General features: G+C 42.5%; 1 protein-coding gene and 1 long non-coding RNA gene across 3 annotated transcripts in view; one reads left to right on the top strand and one right to left on the bottom strand.

Annotated features, from left to right (window-relative positions):
• The window catches only part of LOC309542676 (transducin-like enhancer protein 1), a 75,272-nt gene that overhangs the window by 35,070 nt on the left and 13,619 nt on the right, over positions 1-26,583 (bottom strand). The window contains exons 5-8 of one of the 2 annotated variants that reach the window (XM_082241566.1): positions 16,784-16,846; positions 15,269-15,373; positions 5,887-6,091; positions 5,102-5,118 (exon numbers count right to left, since the gene is read on the bottom strand). In XM_082241566.1, the coding sequence (XP_082097692.1) occupies positions 5,102-5,118; positions 5,887-6,091; positions 15,269-15,373; positions 16,784-16,846 (390 nt within the window). The remainder of the gene's footprint in view (positions 1-5,101; positions 5,119-5,886; positions 6,092-15,268; positions 15,374-16,783; positions 16,847-26,583) is intronic. The other variant, XM_082241567.1, reaches the window with a different exon arrangement.
• On the top strand, positions 6,098-14,855 carry LOC309542802. Its single transcript, XR_014224449.1, has 2 exons — positions 6,098-8,794; positions 9,255-14,855. It is a non-coding gene; the product is annotated as an uncharacterized lncRNA (long non-coding RNA).

Raw genomic sequence — 26,583 nt, 5'->3', positions numbered from 1 at the left:
GTGCTGCCTCAGCCAATGGAAGGGGTGCAGGTTTAGGCCAGGAGAATGATATATCATTCAGAGCAGCCTTACCCAACCATCTCTCTTCTCTCCCCCCCACCCCACTTTTACTGGACTACATGCCCCTTCAGCATAGCTAATGGTCAGAGATGATGTAAAGCCCAAACCTCTATAGACTAAAGGCTGGAGAAGACTAAAGGCTGGAGAAGCCCATGCTAGAAAGTATACTCTTACAAGGATGGAGGGCAATAGTAGAACCCCCATTTTCACCTCTGAGGCCCCAGCATAAAATGAACCCTCTAGGCCAGGCTACCTCAACCTCAGTCCTCCAGATGTTTTTGGCCTACAACTCCCATGATCCCTAGCTAGCAGGACCAGTGGTCAGGGATGATGGGAATTGCAGTCTCAAAACAAACAACTGGAGGGCCAAGGTTGAAGAAGCCTAAGGCTAAAGTCCACATTTATTTAATGAGTTTGTATGCTGCTTTTAAAGCAAAAAAAAATTTTTGCCAAAGTGGTTTACAAGCCACTTAAACGTTTTAAAAAAAACAATTTAAAACCACAAAATACCATAAAAAATCTCAAAATGTATTAAAAACTATTATGAAAAGCCAAAAGACCAACATATAACCAACAGAATATGCAATTATCAAAATCAGGAAATAAAATTGGGGAGTTCTGCAACTCAGAGTGACCTTGTGGCTGAAGGCAGTTGGATCTTAAGGCCTGTTTCAGACATGCAAAGTTTGGTGTTTGTCTGACATTGCATGCAATTGCAACCCACAATTGTAGGGCCACAGCTGAAATGGCAAGCACATGGAAGAGGGAAATCTTATTTCCTTTATAGGCAGGCATGTCTGTTGGGCTTCAGAAGCAGATAATAAAGGACAGGAATGTTGGTACTGTAAACCCCCAGCCCCCAAATTATCAAACTAATGAGGGGCAGTAGTTGATGATGAAGGGAAGGGTGTCAGTCATCATTTGATGCTGGTACAACTGGAGCATATTATCCTGAACAGATTGGGAGCCAAGCTTGCATGGAATCTGAGACTGTTAAGGGAAGCAATTAAGAAGGTTCCATATTTCATCTTTGGCAGAGTTCATGGCTTGTAGGGCCATATTCAGATGCCACACTAAACCAAAGTCAGCAAAACAGAAATGAGCTGCAGAAAGTCTCAGGTTCACATGCTTCTCCCTCCAATCTTTTCTTCCGATGCAGCTGCAAGGAGTTTAGACACAACCATTTTTAATCATTTATTTTTCTGTTGCCCAAACCAATGATTTGTTTGCCCAAACCAACTTTAAACCAATCTGTTGCCCAAACCAACTTTAAAAGATGAGTCATCAAAGTGGTTTGCTTAAACAAATCGTGGTTAATGGCAACCATGGTTTCAGATTTGGATGCGAAGCTAAACTGTGGTTAATAGAAAACTGAATGAATGAATGAATGTTTATAGCCTGCCCATCTGGCTGGGTTTCCCCAGCTACACTGGGTGGCTCCCAACAGAATATCAAAAACATGATAAAACACCAAACATGAAAAACTTCCCTAAACAGGGCTGCCTTCAGGTGTCTTCTTAAAGTCAGATAGTTGTTTATTTCCTTGACATCTGGTGGGAGGGCATTCCACAGGGCGGGCGCCACTACCAAGAAGGCCCTCTATCTTGTTCCCTGTAACCTCACATCTCACAGTGAGGGAATCACCAGAAGGCCCTTGGAGATGGACCTCAGTGTCAGGCAGAACGATGGAGCTGGAGATGCTCCTTCAGGTATACTGGACCGAAGCTGTTTAGGTGAAAGTTCCCAACTCCTCCTTGCAGCTGCTCCAGGGGAAGTGAGAGGCTGTGTGAGCCCAGGATTCACTGCAGCTCATTCTCATTGTCCTAAATTATGTCTTGGTATGATGTACAGTAGCTGATCCTGTTGTAGGAGGTGTCTATTAGGATTCCCTTCAATGCACCCAGGAATGTAGTTCCTAGCCAGATAGGAAAAAGTACTCCAACAGTCCAGGTCCTGCAATGGTTCTTACTGTCCACTATAATATATACTTGCAACTAAATCAGGAAAACCCACCTCCTCTCTTTTTCAGGAACAGCTCCAAAAGTGTGATGGCAGGAAGAGTAAAAGCAGCGTACTTACAGTGGAATAAAATGTCTGTCATGCAGAGATGAACACCAAGGTAATATTTGAGGTATTATTAGAGAATACAGAGTACATTCGCTTTACATTCTCCAATTAAGCAGAGTTTATTTGTTTTTTGCTCACACTTGTGAGCATAACCCTTATTTACTGCTGAAGCAATCTGATTCCCATTCCAATATACTTTTTAAAATGGCAAGAAATAATGTATTTGGTTGAATTCAAAGTGTCCTTCCATGTGTGGGTGGAGGAACTGTGCTACACCCTGTGCTAGAGTTCTGTAGAAGAGAAGAAACTAAATCCAAGATTTAGTTTTTTCTGCCTGTGCAAACAACTCGTAGAAGCATAGAACTTCTAAGTAACCAACTTATATAGGACAGTGCAAGCTCTTCCACTAGAGCTTAGTTCAGTAGTTGCTAATGGTGCTAGCAAATATTTCACGGACTTCTCTCCCAGACTGTTCTGGGAAAGAACAGTCCTTTGGAATAGCTTTTGGGGGGAAAGAAACAGCAGGGGGGATAGAGAAACTGGACCAATCATTCACCCTGCCTGCTGGTGGGACTCAAAATCCAGCCTATGTTTCATAGGACACACTTATGAAAGATTCAAAAGTGACCCCTTTAATATACAGTGAAGAGGTATTAAGCTTTGAAGAAGCTAGTGTAAGTGGAAGAAGAAAAAGTAAAAGGACTGAAATTAGATTCTAAACCTCCATGACAGGGGTCAGCAAACTTTTTCAGGAGGGGTCTGGCCCAGTCCCTCAGACCTTGTGGGGGGCCGGACCCACCCTCTCCCAAAGGAACCCCAACCCCGCCCCTGCCACCACTCACGCCGCTGCCGCCTCGTCTTTGGCAGCAATGGCGTCATCCTCTGTATCGGCGGGGCACAGAGTCCATGCCGCTGGCCTGGGCGGTGGAGACATCGGGCCTTAGTTTGCCGACCCCTGCTCTATGACATGCACTGCCCACAAATGAAGGTAAGCATCTTATAGCTAGGAGTGGAAGTTGGAGAAGAGTTCTTACATCAGTGTTGTGTCTGAGCAGCTGAAACATACAAGCAGACTAGAGGACAGTGCAACATACACTGAGGGTAATAAGTAAAATAAGAATGTACAGTCATACCTCGGATTACAGATGCTTCAGGTTGTGTTTTTTCGGGTTAGGTAAAGGTATAGGGACCCCTGACCGTTCAGTCCAGTTGTGACCAACTCTGGGGTTGCGGCACTCATCTCACTTTATTGGCCGAGGGAGCCGGCGTACAGCTTCCGGGTCATGTGGCCAGCAGGACTAAGTCGCTTCTGGCGAACCAGAACAGCGCACGGAAATGCCATTTACCTTCCCGACAGAGTGGTACCTATTTATCTACTTGAACCTTGACGTGATTTCGAACTGCTAGGTTGGCAGGAGCAGGGACCGAGCAACCGGAGCTCACCCCGTCGCGGGGATTCGAACCGCCGACCTTCTGATTGGCAAGTCCTAGGATCTGTGGTTTAACCCACAGCGCCACCCGCGTTATGGACTGCCAAAACCCGGAAGTACCAGAATGGGTTACTTCTGGGTTTCAGCGGTCGCACGTGTGCAGAAGCGCTGAATCAGAACCTGTGCATGTGCAGGCGTGCCACTGCGGGTTGTGAACATGCATCCCGCACGGATCATGTTCGCAACCCGAGCGTCCACTGTACTGCAAAGGATAAATTAAATATTTTCAACCAAATACGAGCAGCAGTTTATTTCAACTGCAAATGAAACACAGTACCCTCTACAACTTCACAGGGATGGACGTGCTTCTGGGATGCGTTCTGACCATGTGACAATGCTCCCTCGCCTCTTGCACTCTTGATCTAGCCCTACTATTGTGGGCAACATATTTGCTCTTCCACCTTTGCCCAAGGCTTTGAAGCAAATTGCATGAATCTTTAGATGGCTCAATGACACACAGGGGAAGGTTAAAGCAACCCGAGTTATATTTCTTGGGGAATGTAACGAACTAAAGATGACCTCACAACTTTGGCAGATATCCCAAATGACTTCTCAAGACTTCCAAGTGTCCGGAGGAAAGTCATAAGCAACCCCAACAGAATTTGTACTTCTAATACTCTAATGGACTTTTGAAGTTCCTGCACTCTAGTGTGGAATAAGCTGGAAAAATATGAGAGGCGATGAGAAAGACATTCCTTCCACATCTTACAAAACAGTTTCGAATGTGTGAAAACCCTGGAAAATCCAGTTTCAAGGGACATCCCAAAATCAAATAAAATTTTATTTTTAAAAAATGCTATCTAATGGCATTGATTGTAGTACAGATATGCTGCACGACAGACATATTGTCTAAATTAGGCGTATACATGGCCAAAGAATCATGGCGGCCCCTGATAGCAACAAAAAAGTTCTCTAATGAACGATGTGAGGGTGAGTAAGTGGTTTTTAAAATCAATAGAACACTTTTTTGAAAAGCCTAAGAGTGACACCAGCAATACATTCCAAGTACAAGACAGATTAGATGGGAAATGTCTGATATACTAATCACAAAAGGAAAGGCAGATTAGATATGAAACATCTGATATGCTAATCAGATACTTAACACATATGTATATGAAGACAAAGTTAGAAAAACTACAAATCCCTGGTATGGCTAATGTGCAAGTTTTTAATCTCACCTGTTTTCACAAGTACACACATATGTAATGCAATTAATGCAGTCTTGAGCAGTTGCTATCCAAAACCAGATTAGTTTGTAGGGATATTATCAGAGCAGCTACAAAAGTTGTTCAATAGAAATATTATTTTTATTTTTATTATTCCAACAAAGCACTGCAGTATTCATACCACAGACACTATGCCCATTATCTAAACTAGGAGAGACGTAGCAAGTAAGCCCTACAGGGAAGAAAATGTGAATATCTGGCTATCAACTACTGTAGTAACTGAAAAATGTTAATGTTAGCAGGAATATTGGTACTTACTGTGCCCGCATCTCTGTCTGTTCCCGTAGTAACCAAGAAATGCACAGACATGCCCGTTCAGACACAGAGGCAAGAACAGAAATAAAAAAGGGGGGAAAATTAGAACACAAGCCGCGAACAGTTTTAAAATGGCTTTTATTTATATAAGTCATTGCACATTCCTAATACAGTGATTTCCTGAAAATTACATTTTGTAAACATGATTTACAGTTTAACCATACACAAAGCCTAGTTCTTTCCATGGCAGAATAAATTACTTTTTTCTTTTTCAAAAATTATTCAAGTGCAATTTTGCCCAATATTTAAAGGTGTCCTAAACAAACCTACAAAACAGTTTTAATGCTCTAAAACTTTCATTTCAACACATTCACCTCAAAATTTGACTCTGTCATTTGCCCACCCTCCCCAGAACTCTTCCCATTAAAGATCACTTTCTTTAATCAAAAAAGATAAAATTACCCATTTATTCTATTTTAACAATTTTCCACAATATTGTGCGGACCACTGAGGTTACAACTAAGCATCTGTCAGGATGTCAAAATGTCCTGCACTTCATAAAAGCAAGGGATCCTTAGCGATCTCCCAGCTTCAAAGACTGAAAACTTCAAGCTGAATTTTGCTTCAGTGGTATGAATGCAAAGTGCCATTCTTAAACGTTTGGCAACCAGTTTGCTCTCGGCTTTCGCTCAACATAAGCGCAAATTTCTTTAGAGATGCCTGCCATTTGCAGCAAGGTGCAAAGATGCCCCTGGCAATGTCCTAATCAGGCTTTCCATGCCTCTCACCTCTGTGGTGGTCTGCATCATGGTGTTTCTTGTCATCTTTTATTGCCAAGTGAGACTGCCCACCTAGAGCACTGGAGAGGGCAAGGAGGCCAGCGCTGCTCCCAAGCGGAGGAATCCCAGGAGGCTGAAGTCCTGATGGGTGAGGGGTTAGAGGCACTGGGGGTCCATGGCCGTGTGAGAGGTGTTGAGCCTGCAACTGCTGTTGCTGTTATTTGTGGGGTATTTCCAGGCAGAAGCAGCGGCACGTAGGTTGGGGATGAAAGAAAAGGAGAACTGGTTAGCCAACTGAACTCATTGCTACTTCCAGTTTTCAAAGCCCACACTACTTCAACCTGCTCCAAATAATCACCCCATACCAGGTTTCACAACTGCTAGAATATTTCCTCAGATATCGATCCTCCTTTGTATTAGAGAACTGAGCCCTGTAATTTAATCTACAGCCTGACTAACAGGAGATTTGTGCAGTCTAGACTCTTGAAGACATCTGGCACCTCTCCAAATCCACCCCCGTATTAACAAAATTAGTGCAGGCAAAAACTATACAGTTTGCACACATTCCTCCTACTCAACCCAAAAAACTAATTTCCACTACTACTTGTGTTGCGTGATTGCTTTTTTAAAAGTGGTGACTTGGAAGGTCTGGTCTAAAATAAGGCTCCACCGCAGCTTCCACTAGGAGTATTTCTTGTGCAAAACAGATCAGCTGGAAGTGTTACCTTCCAAATACACTTTGGCACCCAGCATTTATAGATGTTCCCTATTACTCCTCTTCCTCCCACCCACACTTAGAAACTAACTCCTGCATTAAATACTTGACAGGACAGATGGCTGGTCTGAATGAAAAGTTCACTTTGATTACTGTTATCCTCAGTACGTTACATCTGAGATTTACTTGGAAATATTCTAAACCTTGCAGCTTAGTCTACTTGAAGGCCGATCCAAATCCTCTCATTTCAAAAATGTGATAAAATTACTTATGTTTGTAAGTTCTCTAATGCAAACAGAAATTCCCCAAAGCTGAGAGCACTACCAGGTCCTGTGCTGGACACACCCCGTGGCACCAACATACCAATTTCCACCTGCCCCCTTCATTTCAGGTTAGTAGTTACAATTTGATTTAAAAAGCAAAATGGTTGCAACAGTGATAAGTCTAAACAGGAGTACAGTATCAAGTTTAAGAGGAACTTGAACCTGGAGAATATAGAAGAAATCCCTCCCCCCTTCTTCTATGTACCTTAGATTAAGAATTTCAGATGAACAGGCCTAATTTTCCATTTTATTTATCATTTAAAATTTGAAGCTGTGGCATTTGGACAGCTAATGAAATTTAGGACTTAAGAGAGCTCGGTTGATAAAAACACTGAGCAATCAAAGACTCAATAGGTGGCTATGGACAAGTCATGAGCTCAGCTACAGTGCCCCCCATCATTAAAAAGCTAGGCAAGAGTTATTGCAAGGACAAGCATTTCATATTACAACTGCTGTAAAAAGGATATTTACAACAATATTTCTCAGTGAGAATCCTAAATGCATTCTAACAAGGCACAGCATGCTAAACTAGCATATATGTTTTAACAAGCATATATGTTTTAACAAGCCCATTTCATAACCCATAGTTTATAGCTGGCTGCAATTGAAACTGGCCAGGGTTTGTGACAAACCATAACCGCATGCAGAAGCAAGAGCCTTTGCCCAGCTCAAAATACCGCCAGTGGCAAAATGTCCGGGACTTTTAGGTTGACTGCCTAAAAAAAAAGCTCAACAACCTTTGAATTTGACTTCTAGAAATATGGCAAGCCTACTGATATGGGCACCAAGCCAAAGGGATGCAAAATAATAAATAAGGAATTATTGTGAAAATATTTAAGGGGGGGCACCAAATTTTGTCCTCGCTCAGAAAGCCATTACCAAGTCCGCCCCTGCGCTCACACACTCTAATCCGTAGTTTATCATTATGTGTAAGTGAACTAATGTCTCACCAATGGCAACGTTCGTTTAGCCTTTCTAAAAAAACACACACAATAGATTTCTCTTTTCATTAAGAGAAAATATGTATAAGAACATAGGAAACTGCCTTTTACTGGAGTTGGATTAGCCCATTATTATTATTATTATTAATAATAATAATTTATTTATACCCCGCCCATCTGGCTGAGTTTCCCCAGCCACTCTGGCCAGCTCCCAATCAAGTATTAAAAACAATACAGCGTTAAATGTTAAAAACTTCCCTGAACAGGGCTGCATTTAGCTTAGTATTGCCCACTCTGGCTGGCAACAGCTCTCCAGAGTCTCAGGCTTCGGGAACTCTTTGCCATCACCTATCATTTGATCCTTTTCCACTGGAGATTCCAGAGGCGGAACAAGAAACCTTCTGAATGCAAAACGTGTTCTCTAACAATGAGCTCCGTCTCCCTTCTCCCCGCTCCCCACCCCTCCAGCATTCCATCTTAAAAACTGGGTCCATTTTTTCCTCATTATCAAGGATGTTAATAGGTAGTGCTCTTCTCCCATTTAGTCTTCAAATTTAACATTGTGCCTACAGCAACTGCAATGCTGCAAGTTCATCATTAAATAGAAAGATGCCAGTAATGAAAAGGGGAGTGGAATGATGCCTTAAATGAGGTGCACACTTCTCAAGAAGCAAAGCGCAACCATGGCTAAGGACTGCATTACTTCCTCATATATATATTTTTGGCAGTGCTACTCTTATGTACACCAGGCATGGCCAAACTTGGCCCTCCAGATGTTTTGGGACTACAACTCCCATCTTCCCTAGCGAACAGGACCGGCGGTCAGGAATAATGGGAATTGTAGTCCCAAAACATCTGGAGGGCCAAGTTTGGCCATGCCTGATATACACTTTTACACTGGGGTTGAAACGTTTAAATGGAACTAATTTGATTAACTGGTTGGTCTACAAACATGACAGGCTCTTGTAAAAATGTTGGTTGCAGATGGCATCTTCCTACGAGGCATGCCTCTTTTTTTCAAACAAAGGAGAGACTGCCTCTGTGATGATGAAGCATGGATAAATCTAAAAGGGGAAATGTACTTCTTTTTCATAGCCATTATTATTATTTTTTTACAGAGCCAAAAGTCAGTCAATTAAGATTCACATGATTAAGTGACATTTTAAAAATAAAATAAAATTGGGCCACACACTTAGTTTATATGCAACTACAGACTTGTCAGGTTTGAGTTAGGGCGTGGTAAGTGGGATGGGCAAGGAAGTGGAACTGCAAAATTCTCACATACATTTCAGTCTCCTGGTCCCTCCTCTAGAGTCATTGCTGCAGGTAAAGCAACAGGTGGGGGGGCAGATTTGCTTTTCCAAGCAAAGCCCAATTCCAGGCAAGGAGCAAAGATAGTGTGTGTGTGTGTGTGTGTGTGTGTGTGTGTGTGTGAATAATGCCTTCCTTTAAATTTTCAAGCTTAACAGTAATTTAGTCAAGCTACCTTTAAGTTACATTTCAGAGATCACCAGCTACAACTACTAAAGTGAAACACAATTTTAGCCATGACAGGCTTCCAACCAGCAAAACCAAAGGGGGATCATGTAACCTAGACTGTTAATGGGTCTCTCTCTGTGGCTGTCACTATTGACAGACAACAGACACAGCCTAAAGGGTCTCAGTATACCAGTTCATTTGGCTAGAATTAAGAAACAGTAACGAAGTTAAACATTCATAACTAAATGTTTGCTTTTTACTGCGTTGGAACCAGAATGACTCTTAGAGTCGGGCAGGGCTTAAGTCTTCAGGGGATCTCCCCCCCCCCCCAAAAAAAAAAGTTCTCTTCTGTGGGAAAAGGATAGAAAAACCAAGGAAGGAAACTAGCACTTCACTGTATATGTTGTCAAGTATGTTTAGCAAACCAGATTTACAAAATTTACAACAAATGCATCTGAAACTTTCATTTCTTGGAAAAAGGGCTGGAACAGGGAATAGGAACACAGCACCATATGTTTGAAAACAAATTAGGAAATACTTGGGAACGAGGGTGGAATGGAAACTCTGGTGCAAAATGCGTGGCAGGCTTTTTAGCTGCCTGGATGAATTTCTCATGTGTCTGTACTCCAGTCCAAAAATCTGCCTGGTAAAGTACTTCACAACTTTTTCTTTTAAAAAAACTCACACTCACATCATCCATCATGAGGTACAGCTTTATCTGTGATGTGATAAACATAGGTCCACATGTAAAGAGGGATAAGGGGTAACAGCTGAGTATTCCCCCCCCCAAAAAAATACACTAAATTCAGGTTTTTTGCATACTTCAGAAATGTAGTTCCCCCAAAGGACATCATATATTTTGTTCTGAGTCTCAGCCAATGGAAGCCTCACTATATACACTAAAGATTTAATCTCTTGTTCCATCTATCCCCTAACAGAAGCTTGTTATCTTCCCATACCCTCAACCAACCCCAACCAAACCCCTAACACAGCACTCAACACTAAACACACAGCGCAGACAATTCCCAAAATCATGCAAGGCTAAGCTGTTCTAGAATTACACTTTTGAGTTCACTTCTCTTTGCGCCCACATTTCTATTTTACAACAAAAACATGCATCCTAGTTATTTATAGGCTTTCTAAAGATTAACTACATGCTCATAATAAACCCTCAAGAGGTTAACCTCATCCCCTTAAGCTTCACACACTACAATCTCAGAGATAGCTGGCAACCACAGCCAAGCAGAGGAAAAATAATCCAGCATCTTGCTAATCCTTTAGTCAATCACCTCATGCAATGATGGAAAGCCCTTTGGAGGCTGACAACTCAATCTGTCTCACAAGTGCTGTCAGTCCAAGAGATAGATTTCACAGAACCATTAGCAGCACACCTCAGAGAGGAGGAGGGAGGAAACCCAACACCTCGCAAGTATTAAATTCTTTCTGAACAAGCTAAACTAAAAACACTCTCATAGGCTGCCTGTTTCTTGTGAGTGTTGCATGCTGCACTCTTAGGTATGTTTCTATAATTCATCAAGGTGGCAGTATTTTTTAAACACATTTTTTCCCCAATCTGAACCAATCTTGTAAAGTGATTTTATGTGCTACCAGTGTCATTCAGATTTCCTGGCGTGCACAACTTTTAATTTTCCAGCCTGTTGCTTAACTATCTTCTTCCAATCCCTTCAAATTATACCAAGATAATCCATTTAAGCCCTTCATGCCATAATCTAGATTCTCTTCACTACAAGGCAAAAAAAAAAACCCAAACGAAACAAAACTACACCATGCTTAAATACTGAAAATAAAGGTACCATAATGGTTCCCATCTCTATTTTTAAAACCCTACACATGAGTAAGGCATCCCCCTTCAGGCTAATGCTGACTGTGCCTTGGCTGGGGGGGGGCGGGAGTGGCCACTGCGCTTTCTTCAATTGGAGGGAGTTTGAAAATAAATGCCTGAAGAGGACTATTACATTGTACTATTCGGACGGGACCAATATGCAGAGACAGATGTCTGGTTTACAGGTTCTCTTTTGTAGAGGGCTCCTTTTGTTCCTTCCCCCTAGTATCTCTCCTCCCCACAACACACATTATATGTGCCTGCCTCTCTGACCCGGCCTGCTTTTTTCATTTCAAAAGTTTGTTTCCCACTAAAGGCCCCCTCCCCTCACTTCTACTGCTCCATTAATGTGCAATGATTTGGCACCATTATCTCCTGGGAAGGAGCGCAGCCTATTTCTTAAGTAAAGAAGCATAAAGTCTGCAGACTCTATGCACAGTAAACTCTTTACAAAATGCCTATTAGGAATATAGGTAACTTTCCACCCAAGCTCCTCCTTCTCCTTCCCCTCTGCTGCTTCTACTTTCACGGAACACCGTTAAGCCACTGGCTACTTGATTGTGCTTCTAAATGTTGGAGAATGCACCGGCCTCGTTTGCATTTTAAAAAGAAGTCTTTCATGATCTTTCACGCTCACAATAGACGTCTAAACCGTTAAATTACTATTTCTTTTATTAGCTTGAAAGACGCTGCAGTTTAAGAGCATGCGCCCCTGCCTGCCCCCCCCACCGCTATTGTTTTTTACACTAAGTTGGGTCTCTGAACAATACTGACAGCTGCTATCAAACTGGGCCACGTTTACTTTCAGTGCAGCTGCTGCTTGTAGGAACAGACAGGCTCCCGTTGCCTCCTCCCCTCTGGGGAGACAGGCTGACACAGTGCATGTTCAATGAAGAGGAGCAAAGGTCCACTGAATTGTCATCCCAATTTTATGCTACTCCAATTTTCCAGAGTGCACACAATCCCTTTCAAACAAATCAAGCATATGTCAGAGCATGAAACTTATTGTGCAGCATAGGATAATTATTGATGTATACAAATGTGGCAAAGGGAGAGATGATCTCTTCTTGGACCAACTTGGTGGAAACGTAAAGGGGGAAAAATAGTGAGGTTTCCAGTGTGTGTGTGTGTGTGTGTGTGTGTGTGCGCGCACACACACACACACACACACACACACACAACTGTTCTTCAGACTATAATAGAATTGTCAGATCAGCTATGCAAGAAGCTGAGATTGGGGGAAAGGGTGGAATGTGGGAGTTTGACTGTGCTAGATAGGGATGAATGTAGTATTTATGAATACTCACTGAGAACTGAAGTTTATTTCTGCTGGCAGTGACATGTTAATACCTCAAGGCTGCAATCCTATACACACTTACTAGGGAGTAAGCGGCACAGAAATCAGCAGAGCTTATTTCCAAATAAACATGCACAGAATTGCACTGCACATCCAGCAAAATTACAGCTGCTGGAGGACTTAGAAAAAGAGCAAATGTTCCTAGATTAAAACTATGTTAGCATATTAAGCTAAAGAATGGTAGTCTGAGTCCTTTAACAACACACTGTCAAGAAATGTTATGCTGGAGCTGCAAAGCAGGGACTCAGTGCAGTGTGCGACTTGTAGTCAATTGAATGGAGTTTGCAAAAGAATGAGCTTGGGTCAGAGCTGTACGCCCTTCTCAAGGTAGACAGGCACTTTGTAGCAAAAAGACAAACCCAGCCAGACATGCCACAAAAGCTTCATGGTCCAATGTCAAAAGGTTTTGATGATGATGAAGAAGAAGAAAGAAATGTATTTGCACTGTTCTGTGTCTGCTACAAAGCTCAGAAAGTATACTTGAAACCACTATTTAAAATATGCCCATTAACCAGAGGGGTTTGTTAAATCAATGTACACACACACAAACACAGAGACTGAGACACTAGGTAGATGAACTTTTGAGCTGAACTTTCAAATTAAGAATTTATTAGACAAGCAGGGGCTGTTAAGACATCAGACAAATAGAGACTTAATTATTTTTTTAAGTAGTTGATTGGATGGGAGGGGGGAGAAACAAGGATTTGGTTCAAAAGGGGGGTATGTTTATGCAAAGCTAATCTGTCAAGTGTAATAAAGCAGCTTGAATAAAATTTAAGCTGAAAATCCACTGACACTCCCCATTGCAGGGAGGAATAGCTATTAAAAGGAAATGAAGGTCACCCTCCCCGTTTATTTCACCTAATTGACTGCCAATAGCTTACCACAGGCAAAGAGACAGCAGATCTACAATTGAGAAACTGATAAAAGGAGAGTTTTCAAGCTGAGACTCATTCTTTTAATCCTCCCTCCCTCTTATGTTTTTTTCCATCTCCAGTTGGGATGTAATTTTAAGCACAGATGGATTAACTGGTTCCATTGTCTGTAGACGTCACTGGACTATGGCACTGTTAATCCATACAGCAGCATGTCTAATTATCATTACAAAGTGTCTGAGGGAACTCTAAAGACCAGCAGGGCATCTTCTCACAAGCAATTAACATAAATTGATAAATGAATAATTTGAATCTGCTCAGGCACTCGCGTATGAATAAAATCAGAAGAAGGAGGAGGACCACTTTTTGTTCCTGCTCCTTTCGCTTACTGTAGAAGGGCAGTAAAGATTAGTGATATTTCTAGAGTATGGCAGCAGGGCTTAGGAAATGAAGCCATGGTTCATGAACTTCAATAATGCAAAATAGGTTACAGAGCAAGCCTAATCCTCAGAGTTGCTGGTCAGTGGGCATGTCTGCTATGGACCACGCCCGCAGAAAGCTCCACAGCTTTGGACCTACCATTGGTAGTATCATTGCTGTATCCCCAAAAATGGGGTGTTTCATGGGGTGTGTGGATGTGGGACAGCCACATGAAGGAGCAGGCTCATCACCTACACAAGCCTGGAGATGGTTTAGTTCAGGCATGTCCAAGATGTCGATTGACTTGGAGATTCTGGGACAGATATTGGTCGATCGCAGGCTGAGAAAGAAAAGCCTTTCTCTGCAGTCTCAGACACAGCAGCCACTGCTGCCACCAATCTCATGCAAGCCTGAGCCTTCCCCGCCGCCCACTCTGTGCTGCGCTCTTGGGCATTAGAGCTCTGGCAGTAGGGTGAGGGGGACATGGTGGAGGCAGGAAACCAAAAGCTCCATGCCTGCTCACCCGCTTGCTCACCAGCAAGGAAGGCGAAGAACAAAACACATGGGGGAAAGCCCCCTTAGCACTCCATGAGTTTGAGCAAGGGCGCAACAGTAGGGGAAAGACAAGGTGGGAGAAGGGCGTGGTGATGCTGACAGGAAGTCAGCTGTGATTTAAAGCAACAGTAGGGGAAAGATGGAGAAGCCCAGTGCACTCTGACTGGCTCCTCAGATCTGTGTAAAGTAATATAAAAATATAGTTTGACTTTTCTCACTTGTTTAGCTCCTTGTCCATCTAACAAAACTATTGGGATCTGTTGTGATGATATCCAAACATAACTACTGGTTTCTATGAAATAAAGATAGATAGATGATAGATAGATTTAACTAACTAACATGACTTTGGAAGGTGGTAGATCACTGCCAGTTTTTTATACTGGATTATAGATTACACCCTACTCGTTGGACATGCCTGGTTTAGTTAATTCCCCCTTCAGTTGATTTCAATAGAGGGAATTTTACTCTTACTGTACTGCCTCAACCAGTACAGTCTGCAGTGCGTTGAAAATGGTGGACCATGACACTCCCCACTCCGACTGCTCAGTCAAGTTACTTGCAACTGAAACTCAGACGCATACACTATGAATAAACCTCAGTATATTGGATGCAGACTCAGAAGAGAAAGCTTTTGCAGCCTATTAATTCCCATACTCCACACTAGACAGAGCAATAGCAGAAATCTAGAAATATGGGGCAAAATACATAGGCCCAGGCAGGCAATATTATGCTTTCAGTAATTCTGCCAGATTTTGAAGAGATAAAGGTGCCAAGACAAATAATGCTGAAGAACTAGTGTTAAGTATCAAAACTATTACAAATCAAACATTTAACACATCAAAAACTACCAATGCAATAAGAAAGGAAAGCTGGTTATACACACTGTAGGAGGTAGACCTGGCAGGCCACGTACCCCGATGATGGCATTCAGCTCTGCCATGGTCACTTGTTTGGCACGTTCTACTGCTTGAGCAACTTGTTGCTGATGCTGGAAAGACAAACATATCATTCCCATTGTTAGAACCAACCTAACTGAACTAAGCTGGAACCAAGTGGCATTTTATCAAGGGGCAGAGTATTTCCAAGCCACCCTGCAAGCTAGTATATATGGGCAGTCTGTGCAGAAAGAGGAAAGGATGAGACTTGAAAAGGCAAGCACATGTCTTTTGATTTTTCTTAAAATCAGGGGGTTTCTTATTACAACTCTTCAACAAGTGAGACCGACAGTTTTCATATACCCTCTGTTCACCATAAATAAATAAATGGTCAAAAAGCCAAATTCACATGTCACAATCAGCCTAGGTTCCTGGATTTCCAGGAACAAGTGGTGCCTTAATTCATACTCTTGCTTCACAAGCCAGGAAACTGCTTGGCCTCATAAGGCAACAAAAACCACGTTTGCGGTTGGCAAGCAATCCTGGCTTGTCAGGGCGCAACAAGCCAGCATCCTACATCCAGATGTCACAGAGAGGCACACTTAATTGCCGCTTCCTGGTTAGTTGCTCCCTTTCATGCCAGAGAAGGAGTAAAGTGGGAGTAAGCAAGCAGCATAATGCTCATTCCCAAATACACCACAATAAGCTAGCAACCCAGCCTTATTGTGACATGCAAACTCAGCCAAGGAGAGGAAGAACCTTACGACCAACTTGGATAAACTCTTCCAGGATGCTACATCTTTAATCACACACACATTATAACTGTGTGGTTTCAGAAATATTTGGTGACAATATGGTTGCAATCTACAAGCTGTATTCAGAAACAGCAGCAGCAACTGCTTGCTCAACAACATAGCCTGCAGCACTAGACTAGTGTCCAGAGCCCCAGCATAACCATTACATTCCTCCCCACCAATCAAGTATGTAAAGAGAATAGGATTGAACAATTCCAGCCTCTATGGTCTCCACTAAGGCAGATGGCACAATCCTACATGCAAAGTAAAAAGGGGTTTTCCAATTCAACAATTCAGCAAACTTTCCAGAAACATGGTCATACCTCTTTTGTGTCTCCATTATAATTATGCATGAATATAGTATCAGAATTCTCTTTCTATAATAATAATAATTAGACTTTTCTAGGAACTGTATTTCGCAAATGCCACTCAAATTGTATAGCGTGGTATCATTAAACGCCGACATTTTTATTTACACAAAAATTAACAAATGGTTAGCTGCCTTAGAAAGAATAATTTTGTGACTGAGCTATTTCACCAGTTATATAGTTGGTGCGTCTCTTCCCTCATCTGCTATTCCAAATTAACAGGGGGCTTGCGTTCTTCAGCTACAACAGATGTTCCTCACTCTTGTGAATTTTGATAAAATTAACATCTTAAAAACTAGCTAATTTAAAAACAAAGATGCAACATAATTTCACTTTTTAACAGCTGAACAATTTTACTTACTTCTTGAGACAAAAACGGGATGACTTGTGCACAGATTGTATTCAATCTCTTGGCAATTTCTGTCTATAGAGAAAAGTAAATATTTAGATTAAAACATGCCATTATATATTAGTTCATTTACAAAAATCATATTAAGTACAAATATTAGGAACATTTAAAGTAGGCCAGCATTAGGTGGAGTCTAGAGTGTATGTGATTAATCAGAGCAGGTTTCAGTCTGTTGAAGGACATCTGTTAATGCCTCCAGTACCTCATATCTACATATATTAGAGCACAAATCTGTTCTTCATAAGTAGCTCATTCGCAAGTAAAGCATTGGTTAAAATCCAGCATGAGCTAAATCCCTTTAGACGGACAAATCCATTGTTCTTCCATGTTATTGGCCACACAGAATAGGATATGAAAACATTTGCCACAATAACATCTTCAAAATACTAGGGTGGTGGTTGAGGCAACCATCTGATCAAAGTCTAGATAACTTAAGGAAAGAACAATATTTTAGTAGCAAGTATCTTTATCAACTAAGCACTATTTTCCAATAAACTCTTATCCATAGGAGGGGTTTCCTTATCTGAAGTCAAGCACCATCATGACCTAGAAGGTACTAGATTAGATTAACATGGAAAGAAGCCAGTCTAAGTGGAATGGTCAGTTCTATAACTCAGTTCTATAGAGTAGGCATGTCCAACAGATAGATCGTGATCTACCAGTAGATCACTGGACGTCTGCAGTGGATCACTGGTAGATCACTGGCTCCCCCCAAAGAAGATGAACAACTGTGGCTCACCTAAAAAAAGCTCAACATTTTACCTCCTCCCTGAAAAAACTCATCAGCTTTGACCCCCCCCAAATGAACCTTCCTCCTTCCTAAAAAATCTCAACAACTTTGACCTGAACTCTGTGAGTAGATCACAGTCTCTTGGGAGTTGGCCACTCCGATAAAGAACATCTGCTTTATACACAGAAAGTTCCAGGTACAATCCCCAGCATGTCCAGAGAGTGCTGAGAACGTCCCTTGCCACTACATCCTGGAAAACCACAGCCAGACAGGGCTGATTTCTGAGCTAGATGGAGCAAAAGAATGATTTAGTACAAAGGCAGATTCCTGTGCTCCTATGAAATTATGGCTGAAGTATGGGAATTGTTTTTGGCTTAGTTTGAGGCTAGGTTGTACTCAAATTCTCAATTCAGGGAAATTGCTAGTTCAGTTTCAGCACCTCAACTCTGGTTAAGATAAAGCAGAGTGGTGCAGGATACGGATGATTCCTTGAGAATGGGGAAGAGTGGATGGCAACAATGCAGGGGTCTCTTTGGAGAAACAGAAACATAGCTCACCTGGAATTCAAAGTTACATAATATTCACCTGGATTAAAAATAATCTAGGTTGGATAACTGCACACTTCTCCTAGGCCTTCACACCTCTATGTCTGAATCACTTCTAAATATTTAACATAGATGCCATCCGTATGTATCAGAGCTTATCACAATTTAAAGAGATGGAAAACCTTGAGTGAACACACCAAGGAAAAGTAATATTTACCCCACATTTGTACATGCACAAAGGTACCAACAAGGCTAGTAAAAAAATATTACTTCTATTCCAAGTTAAGCACAGAACTCTGATGTACATTCTTATGTCACCATGCTAAACTTTATTGGAGGGAAGAGATTTTACACACACACAAATGCCTCTCTGTGACCCCCTTTGCATAATTTCTGCACTTCATTTTATTTATTTTGAAAAATTAGACCATTCCTTAGTTACTATACCATTCAAGGTTGCTAACAATCTTGTCTTCAAGTTATGACTTTTGAGTAATGAGGGATGACCCAGATAATGAGGTTGTGTTCTGCCAGCTTTTAATCCCTCCTAAAAGATGCTGCTAAGAGATGTGGGTGGCGCCGTGGTCTAAACCACTGAGCCTCTAGGGCTTGCCGATCAGAAGGTTGGCAGTTCAAATCCCTGTGATGGGTTGAGCTCCTGTTTCTCAGTCCCAGCACCTGCCAGCCTAGCAGTTCGAAAGCATGCCAAAAAGTGCAAGTAGATAAATAGGTACAGCACCGGCAGGAAGGTAAACAGTGTTTCCGTGCGCTGCTCTGGTGGTGGTGGTAAGGTCACATGGGGAGGCGAAAGTTGGCTTGAGCAGATGGCCAGCAGCACACCGGGGGGAGGGTGTGCCCCAAATTTAGGTTAGAAGAATTGGAGGCTATGGACTGGCCATCTTGCTTTATAGCATATGATGTGAGGCCTACCGTATCATACTTCAACTTTCCTCATTTGCTTGAGGCTATTCTGAGGAACCAGTGGCATTGATGTTCCTCAGTTTACTGAAGGCCTCTATGAGGCGACAAATAAGCTGGGTATGACCACCTTAACTTCCACAAAGCCACCAGAAGAAGGAGATTATGAAGAAGAAGAGTTTGGATTTGATATCCCGCCTTTCACTCCCCTTCAGGAGTCTCAAAGCGGCTAACATTCTCCTTTCCCTTCCTCCCCCACAACAAACACTCTGTGAGGTGAGTGGGGCTGAGAGACTTCACAGAAGTGTGACTAGCCCAAGGTCACCCAGCAGCTGCATGTGGAGGAGCGGAGACGCAAACCCGGTTCCCCAGATTACGAGACTACCGCTCTTAACCACTACACCACACTGGCTCAGACGTGCTCCTGCCACCAACTGGAAGCCACAGTCCTACCTAGATTCAAGTAGGAGTGTATTCTTGTACTGTGTTCCTGTTTAGTGGAAACAACTGAATACTCTTCTCATTCCTATGCTACTGTCTTCATCTGCAGTGTTCAATTAGCATACAGTCATACCTCATGTTGCGTTAGGTTCATGTTGCATCTTTTCGGCTTGCGAAAGCGGCAAACCCAGAAGCACTCTATCGCACTCTGCACGTGCGCAGGAGCGGCACTCTAGTTACAGACTTTTCAGGGTGCAAACAGCACCCCCGAACAGATCAAGTCCGTAACTAGAGGTACCACTGTACTTAAAAGGAAACTTTTAAGTATCCTATCCTCTGCCTACCATCTGAAGGGTGCTTGTTCAGTTAACTTCACCAGAAAGCCAAACTACTTCAACACACAACCCACAAGCTCGCATTAATTAAAAAACAACAGCCATGTTCCAAAAAAGAACAATAAAAAGGATGGAGCAAACCAAAACCAGTCAGCCAATCAAAATATAAGCCATAATTCAGAGATGGGCTATAAAATATATATGGTATTAAATCTCTGGAAGGCCTGTCACAGACTCTAAAGTTCATGTAGTATTCATGACTTCTGAGCTGTCACCAGTTTGACGCAGCTTATCGTTTGATTTCTGATCTGCAAATATAGAGGACAGTTAAAACAATGAGGGATTAAAGAAGGAAAGCCTTGCAGATACATCAACACTAATTGCCCACGTTCTCTCTGGCTCCCTAGCAAAGCAGATTGCAGAGGTCGGTGCCGCACATGAAAGCCCTCGCTCGCATTTGTATGGCAGCAGCTTTCTGTGGAGCAGCTCAAGTGCCCTTAATTGTTTATGTTCTTAATGCAAGGCCTCTTGAATGCATTCATTTTTAATAGCAGGCTTGAGTGTGGGGCCTATCAAAGAGTACACAGAAACTGCAGTCATTAGACCTTGCTATCAGCAATGATGGCCTTTTGATTTATTTGCAAATGACAGGTTTGCCAGGCCCCCAGACTCAAGTGCTGCCCTCCTTTTTGAAGCATCAGGAAAATCAACATGAAGGAATTCAGCTGCATTGTGCAATGTGCAGTTAAGACTGCAGTCGTTTTGTCACTTGTGAGTCTGTGTCTGCAAGTTCTTCTTATTAAATGAAAAGTGTTTTGACCTAAAATGTAGCTAGCTGCGAATAACAGTACTTGTCTTATGTCAAATGTTAGTTCTTGAGTGCCTCTCCCCGCCACCTACCCACACAGCTTTTAAATAAGCTCAAAAATGGCCATTATTGAATTTGCACCCAATTTTTCCTACACGCTCTGCAGCAGGAAACAAATACATTTAACCAGATTACTAATGTGCGATAAAATGTGTGATACCCTTCCCTAAATTTCTAAGTTTCTATAGGTCACTGGTTTTTCGTTAGTGGATATTTAAACTATGTGTAAAGTTAACGTGTTTCCAAGTTCAAACTGGAAACTTAGGTTAATAATCTATAGTAGGTCTGCACAATGTAAGATCCCAAAGAGAAACTTTCTCAGAGTATTTGCGGTACTTGGGAATTATATTTATGCCCTCTGAGAAGCAAACCTTTGCCTGGGCTTTTTGTGTGTGTTGCCGTCTTAAGTGTGAAACTACCATGAATGCAAGAAGACACTTGTCCAAGAGTGCTAGAGAGGGAGGTGTCACTTGGCACCTGGTGCTATTCATATTTTATTTTATTTTACCCTCAAAGCCCAGTGCTAGCACTGGACCACCATTGCTCCTTGCCTGACAAGTGGAGGAGTCAAGAGCTCAGAAGAGAGGGGAAGGTGCATGCGCTCTCTTGGCTGGCTTCCTACAACTGCTGTTGGGTAGCATACACACACAAATCCATTATTTTGTTTAACAATGAAGCTTGCCATCAGCAGAATGAGGTAGCAGAGTCCTGAGGTAGCACTGCCCAAACAGGCCAAGAAGCCTTCTTTTTAATGAACCCCAGTTTAAAATATTTCCCACACACACACACAAAATAAAGGTAAAGGGACCCCTGACCATTAGGTCCAGCGGTGGCCGACTCTGGGGTTGCGGCACTCATCTCGCTTTATTGGCCGAGGGAGCCGGCGTACAGCTTCCGGGTCATGGGACCAGCTTGACTAAGCCGCTTCTGGCAAGCCAGAGCAGCGCACGGAAACGCCATTTACCTTCCCACCGGAGCGGTACCTATTTATCTACTTGCACTTTGACGTGCTTTTAAACTGCTAGGTTGGCAGGAGCAGGGACTGAGCAACGGAAGCTCACCCCGTTGCGCGGATTCGAACTGCCGACCTTCTGTGGTTTAACCCACAACGCCACCCGCGTCCCAGCACACACAAAAGTAGTCCATGTTAAAGAGAATGACCTTCTAAACCGAGGTGAGGAACCCCTTTCAGCCCACAGCAGTGGTAAGTGGGACCAAATGCAAAAGTTGGCAGAGCATTGGATATGACATTTAGTTATGTACAGTCCGTTACACTCCAGTCATTCAAAAAATGCAAGAGCTTTCTATGAACATACCTCCACACTCCTACCAGGCAAAGGAAGAATCATTATCACAGTTCAAGGATATACTCCAGCCAGGTCATGGCCCGCAGGAGAGTCTCAAGGACCCAGCATAAAAGTTTGGAGGGCCATGTTTGAACACCAGACCAACCCTCTGCCTGCTGTGCTAGCAGGGAGCTCAAGACACATTCAACAGTGGTACTTCATTCTGCTACATGCACAGACCAAGCACAATCTTGCGTGTGAAGAAGATTGGCAAACTTTGATTCGCGTTTGACAACAGATTCTTAAATCTTGAAAAATGAATCACAGATGTTCTTCGTAACCAATGATCCCTGTAGTACATTAGCAGCAACAAACAAGAAATCCAAGACAAACAGCTGAGAAGTCTCACCCTCCATTCTGGGGGGTTTGAACGCCAAAATCAGGATGTTTTCCTATCGCAAACAGCTTCTCATCAACATACGCGCCAATCTCCATAATTTTATCATTGTAAACTCTCAACGAAGGAGGACTTTATTTGCCTAAACAGCCAAGCCCTAAAGTGATAAAAAGAAGTCCAAAGGAAACAGGCTGCACTTCCTGAAACGTGGGAGACATTCTGCCTGGACAGGAAATGGAGGGATGCAGAGAGAACTGGATTTTCTCACTGTCGTAAAATGCAACTCAATTATGGTGATTAAGCAGCTCACCATTAAAAGCTCTTTTACCTCCAGGTGGTTATCCTGATGTAAGCAGCGAAATATGTTTTTAGAAGACGAGAGGGGGTAGGGACACAATAAAACTTATTCTCTCGGCCAGAACAGGCATGTGGGTGACAAATTCTAGTCCCATTCACCCAACTCATGAATTTATGTTTTCCTCTCTTCTCAAGGTGATAGAAGCTATCTTGAAGTTCAAACTTAAATGAGTGGTGTGCAGATTTCAAGTTTGTGGGATCTAGCTTGTTTTTAACTAGATTCAGCAAGCATGTGGGTTGGGGAATCTTTTTTTTTTTTGTCATTATTAAACAATTAGGAGCAAAAAATTGAAGATTTCCTGGAAACAGCTCAGAGATCTATCAGTATAGTTGTACCTCAGCTCCCGAACGCCTTGAGAGGCGAACGTTCCGGCTTCCGAATGATCTAAAACCAGAAGTGAGTGTTCCAGTTTTCTAACTTTTTTGGGAAAGCCAAACGTCCGGCGTGGTTTCTGCTATTTCTGGAAACCAATTGAAAGCCGCGCCTTGGTTTCCGAACGTTTTGGAAGTTGAACAGACTTCCGGAATGGATTCCGTTCCACTTCCCAGGTATGACTGTAGATCCTGATCTACCTTCCACCCACCTTAAAATCATCGAACTCTCATCCCCAGCTAGTGAAGAAGCAAAATGTGTATATTATGGAGCATGCATGCATAGGTCTTATGAAAGTATGAAATTTCTAAAACATCTTAATAAAATCTTTGTTGCATAATTACAATGCAACATCTGACAGCCACTTCTCATGAGGCTAAAAAACATTTCCTTCATGCACTTTCTCCTCCTTGAACACAACACTTTGCTTGTAATTGCTCAACTACCTTGGAGAGAACTTCAGATCAGCATGGCTGTTAGCTATTTATAAACAACACTGTGCATGGCACATTTTGCAAATATTTCTCCACACATCCCTTTGGGTTGTTTTTCACACCTACTGGCAAGCGTGTGCAAAAGTCACAGAATCATAGAATTGTAGCCTTGGAAGGCACAGGCATCAGCATCACACACACACACACACACACACACACGGGTAACATAATTACCCCCCCCAAAAAAAATAAATCTGGGGCACAACTCGGCACCTCTGTATGCTGAAATCATTTGAAAACAAACCTAAACTTGGGAACTTAGGAAGCAATTTCCAAGAGGTCAATCTAGCTGTGGGATCTGTTGCGCAATCTTTTAGCTGTAAAACCAAAACTGGAGTTTGCCTTGGATTAGAAGCAGTGCTGGCCTGTGGTGATTACATATCAAATTGCTCATTTGGGACCAATTTACATTTACACACGAAAGTAGGGAGGGGAGGAACTGAAGCAGGCAGCATTGTGGGGGTGGCACACAACTAAGCAATGTACTGAAAGTACGTGGGAGTAAGTTTTGCATATCATCTGAGGGGAAGCAACCACTGAAGAAACGCGCAAGTCACACTTCCTGTTACCCCTGCGTCTTTCAAGTTCAAGGCTGCCTCAAAACTTCATAACCTTTTCCTTCCACATTCTGGCACATCAGCAAAAGCACCAAATGCAAAGAGAGAGAGAGAATTTAATAACATCTAGTCTAATTGCCAAGCCAACATCTCTGCTGGCTTGGTCATGTACACAGAATAGAAGATGGCAGGCTTCCCAAGGAGACAGACCAACTCTGTATTACAAAGATGTCTGCAAACATGATGTGAAGGTTGGTAACATCAACACTGCCATGTGGGAATCCCTGGCAGATGACCGCAATGCCTGGAGACAGCCAGGTCATGCAGCCATAGCAGTGGCTAGAGGAGGAATGCAGAGAGAAGAATTGCCATGGTACACCAGCACAACCGGACACCATCTTCCCCAGCTGCAACAAAACATGTTTCTCCCATACTGGTGTCTACAACAGGTGCTGCAACCTTCCAACAACTTGACGCTCCTCCATTGTCTCCCAAGAAAGACAGATGCAAACCAACAACCAAGTCCTATTATTATCATTATTTTACTTCTGCTCCACAACTATTGTGCCTTACTTAATTTTATAAGATTAATCAGTGGCAGCCATTTATTAGGTCTTACTCATGGGGATATCAACTAGTTTCTCCTGCTCCAGTGAACATTTTATCTGACTCACCACAACATGCGGTAAGACTTCTGACCATCCTTGAACAAACAAAAACAAAAACAAAATACCCACAATCTAGCGCTTGCCACAAGGCTAAACCTCATCTGTTTATCCAGGAAGCAGTCTTTTAACTCCTATAAGAATCTTTATAATCTCCAAACAAATCCAGTTGCTAAATAGTGCATCTGCTGAAAACAGGAGCTCTATGTATATCTTACTCGTGTGAAGACATAACAAGGGTACAGATTGGAGTAGTCCTACAATCAACCGTGTATAGTATGCAATGGCCTATATAGAGAGCCCAATGTAGTAGCTCCCACTGGCATTCAGAGGCTCTGTGCGACTGTATCACTTGGTTGCAACCATGTAATGCACAGTTGTTAAAGATCTCCTGGCATAAGGGCAGGGTGGCGCTGTGGGTTAAACCACAGAGCCTAGGGCTTGCTGATCAGAAGGTCGACGGTTCGAATCCCTGAGATGGGGTGAGCTCCCGTTGCTCAGTCCCAACTCCTGCCAACCTAGCAGTTCGAAAGCACGTCCAAGTCCAAGTGCAAGTAGATAAATAGGTACCGCTCCGGTGGGAAGGCAAACGGCGTTTCCGTGCGCTGCTCTGGCTCGCCAGAATTGGCTTAGTCATGCTGGCCACATGACCCGGAAGCTGTACCGGCCACATGACCCGGAAGTCGGTCACGACTGGACCTAATGGTCAGGGGTCCCTTTACCTTTAAAAATGCTACTCCACCTATACTTGATTGTGCCTTGCGTGCAAGTAATGTATAGCTGGAATTACATCTTAGAAAACACTTAGAAGAAAAACTATGAGAAAAAAAGGCAATAGAGCACATTCGGAAACATTTTAGCAACACCTAATAATGACAATTAGAACCCCAATGTTCACCAACATAAGAGTTAATTCTTTACTAGAAGTACATATAAAAGCAATCATTTTAAAAATACAGTATGACCCTCTAGGGTATTGGAAACAGAAATCATCATTAAAAAGGACACTATTATCACCTAATTGAAATGATACATTTAGGCTTGCCACAGAACCAGCAACCTACTGGACTTAATGCTCTGCTTGTGCTATAGAAGACCTGGCAAAATAGACATGAAAACTCCATCTGAATGAACAAAATGTTCTTCTTGCCATTTACACTGTGTAACAGTAATCCACCAGGGAATAAAGGTCAAGGCTGCACTTTTGGTCATTACTGAATCATTTGAGATGATCTGTGGTGAGGAAAATCGAAGGCTGCGAGTACGCAGCAAATGGCTTGACCTCAGACCAATTTTAGTCTCCATCTGTCTAACAGACATGAGGATAAAAGCTCTTTATAGGGTGTTCTTAGATTTTTTTTCTTTTAAAAAAAGCATTGCAAGCCAGGATTCAGCCTGATAGAACATTAATAAGGAAACAGGAGCCTTTTGTGCAATTGGAACACACTTCGATTGCTGTTCTTTATTATCTGAAATACTCCCATTTTTCAAAGTCTCTTTTCTTAACTTAAAAAAAAAATGTTGAGACACAATGATTTGGAGCAAAAGATACCAAGTGAGGAGTGTTTCCAGTTGCTGGGTTGGGATAGGAATAAATAGCCAATTCCTGTATATGCAAGTTCCCACTAAGACTGGCTCCAGAAGGCAAGGGAGAGGCTTTAAGGCAAGACAGGAAGCAGTAGCAACCTCCCAATGGGCATGCCTTACTCTCATGACCAAGCCAGTTTATTTTATAGGTTTCCTATGTTCAGAAGTATCTTCAAGTCAAACAAAAGCAGTCAACATG

This window comes from Podarcis vaucheri (genome assembly GCF_965113315.1).
Source record: "Podarcis vaucheri genome assembly, chromosome: 11".
NCBI classification, from domain to species: Eukaryota; Metazoa; Chordata; class Lepidosauria; order Squamata; family Lacertidae; genus Podarcis; species Podarcis vaucheri.
Note: the sequence above shows the minus strand (reverse complement) of the source record. Positions and strands in the feature narration are given on the sequence as shown.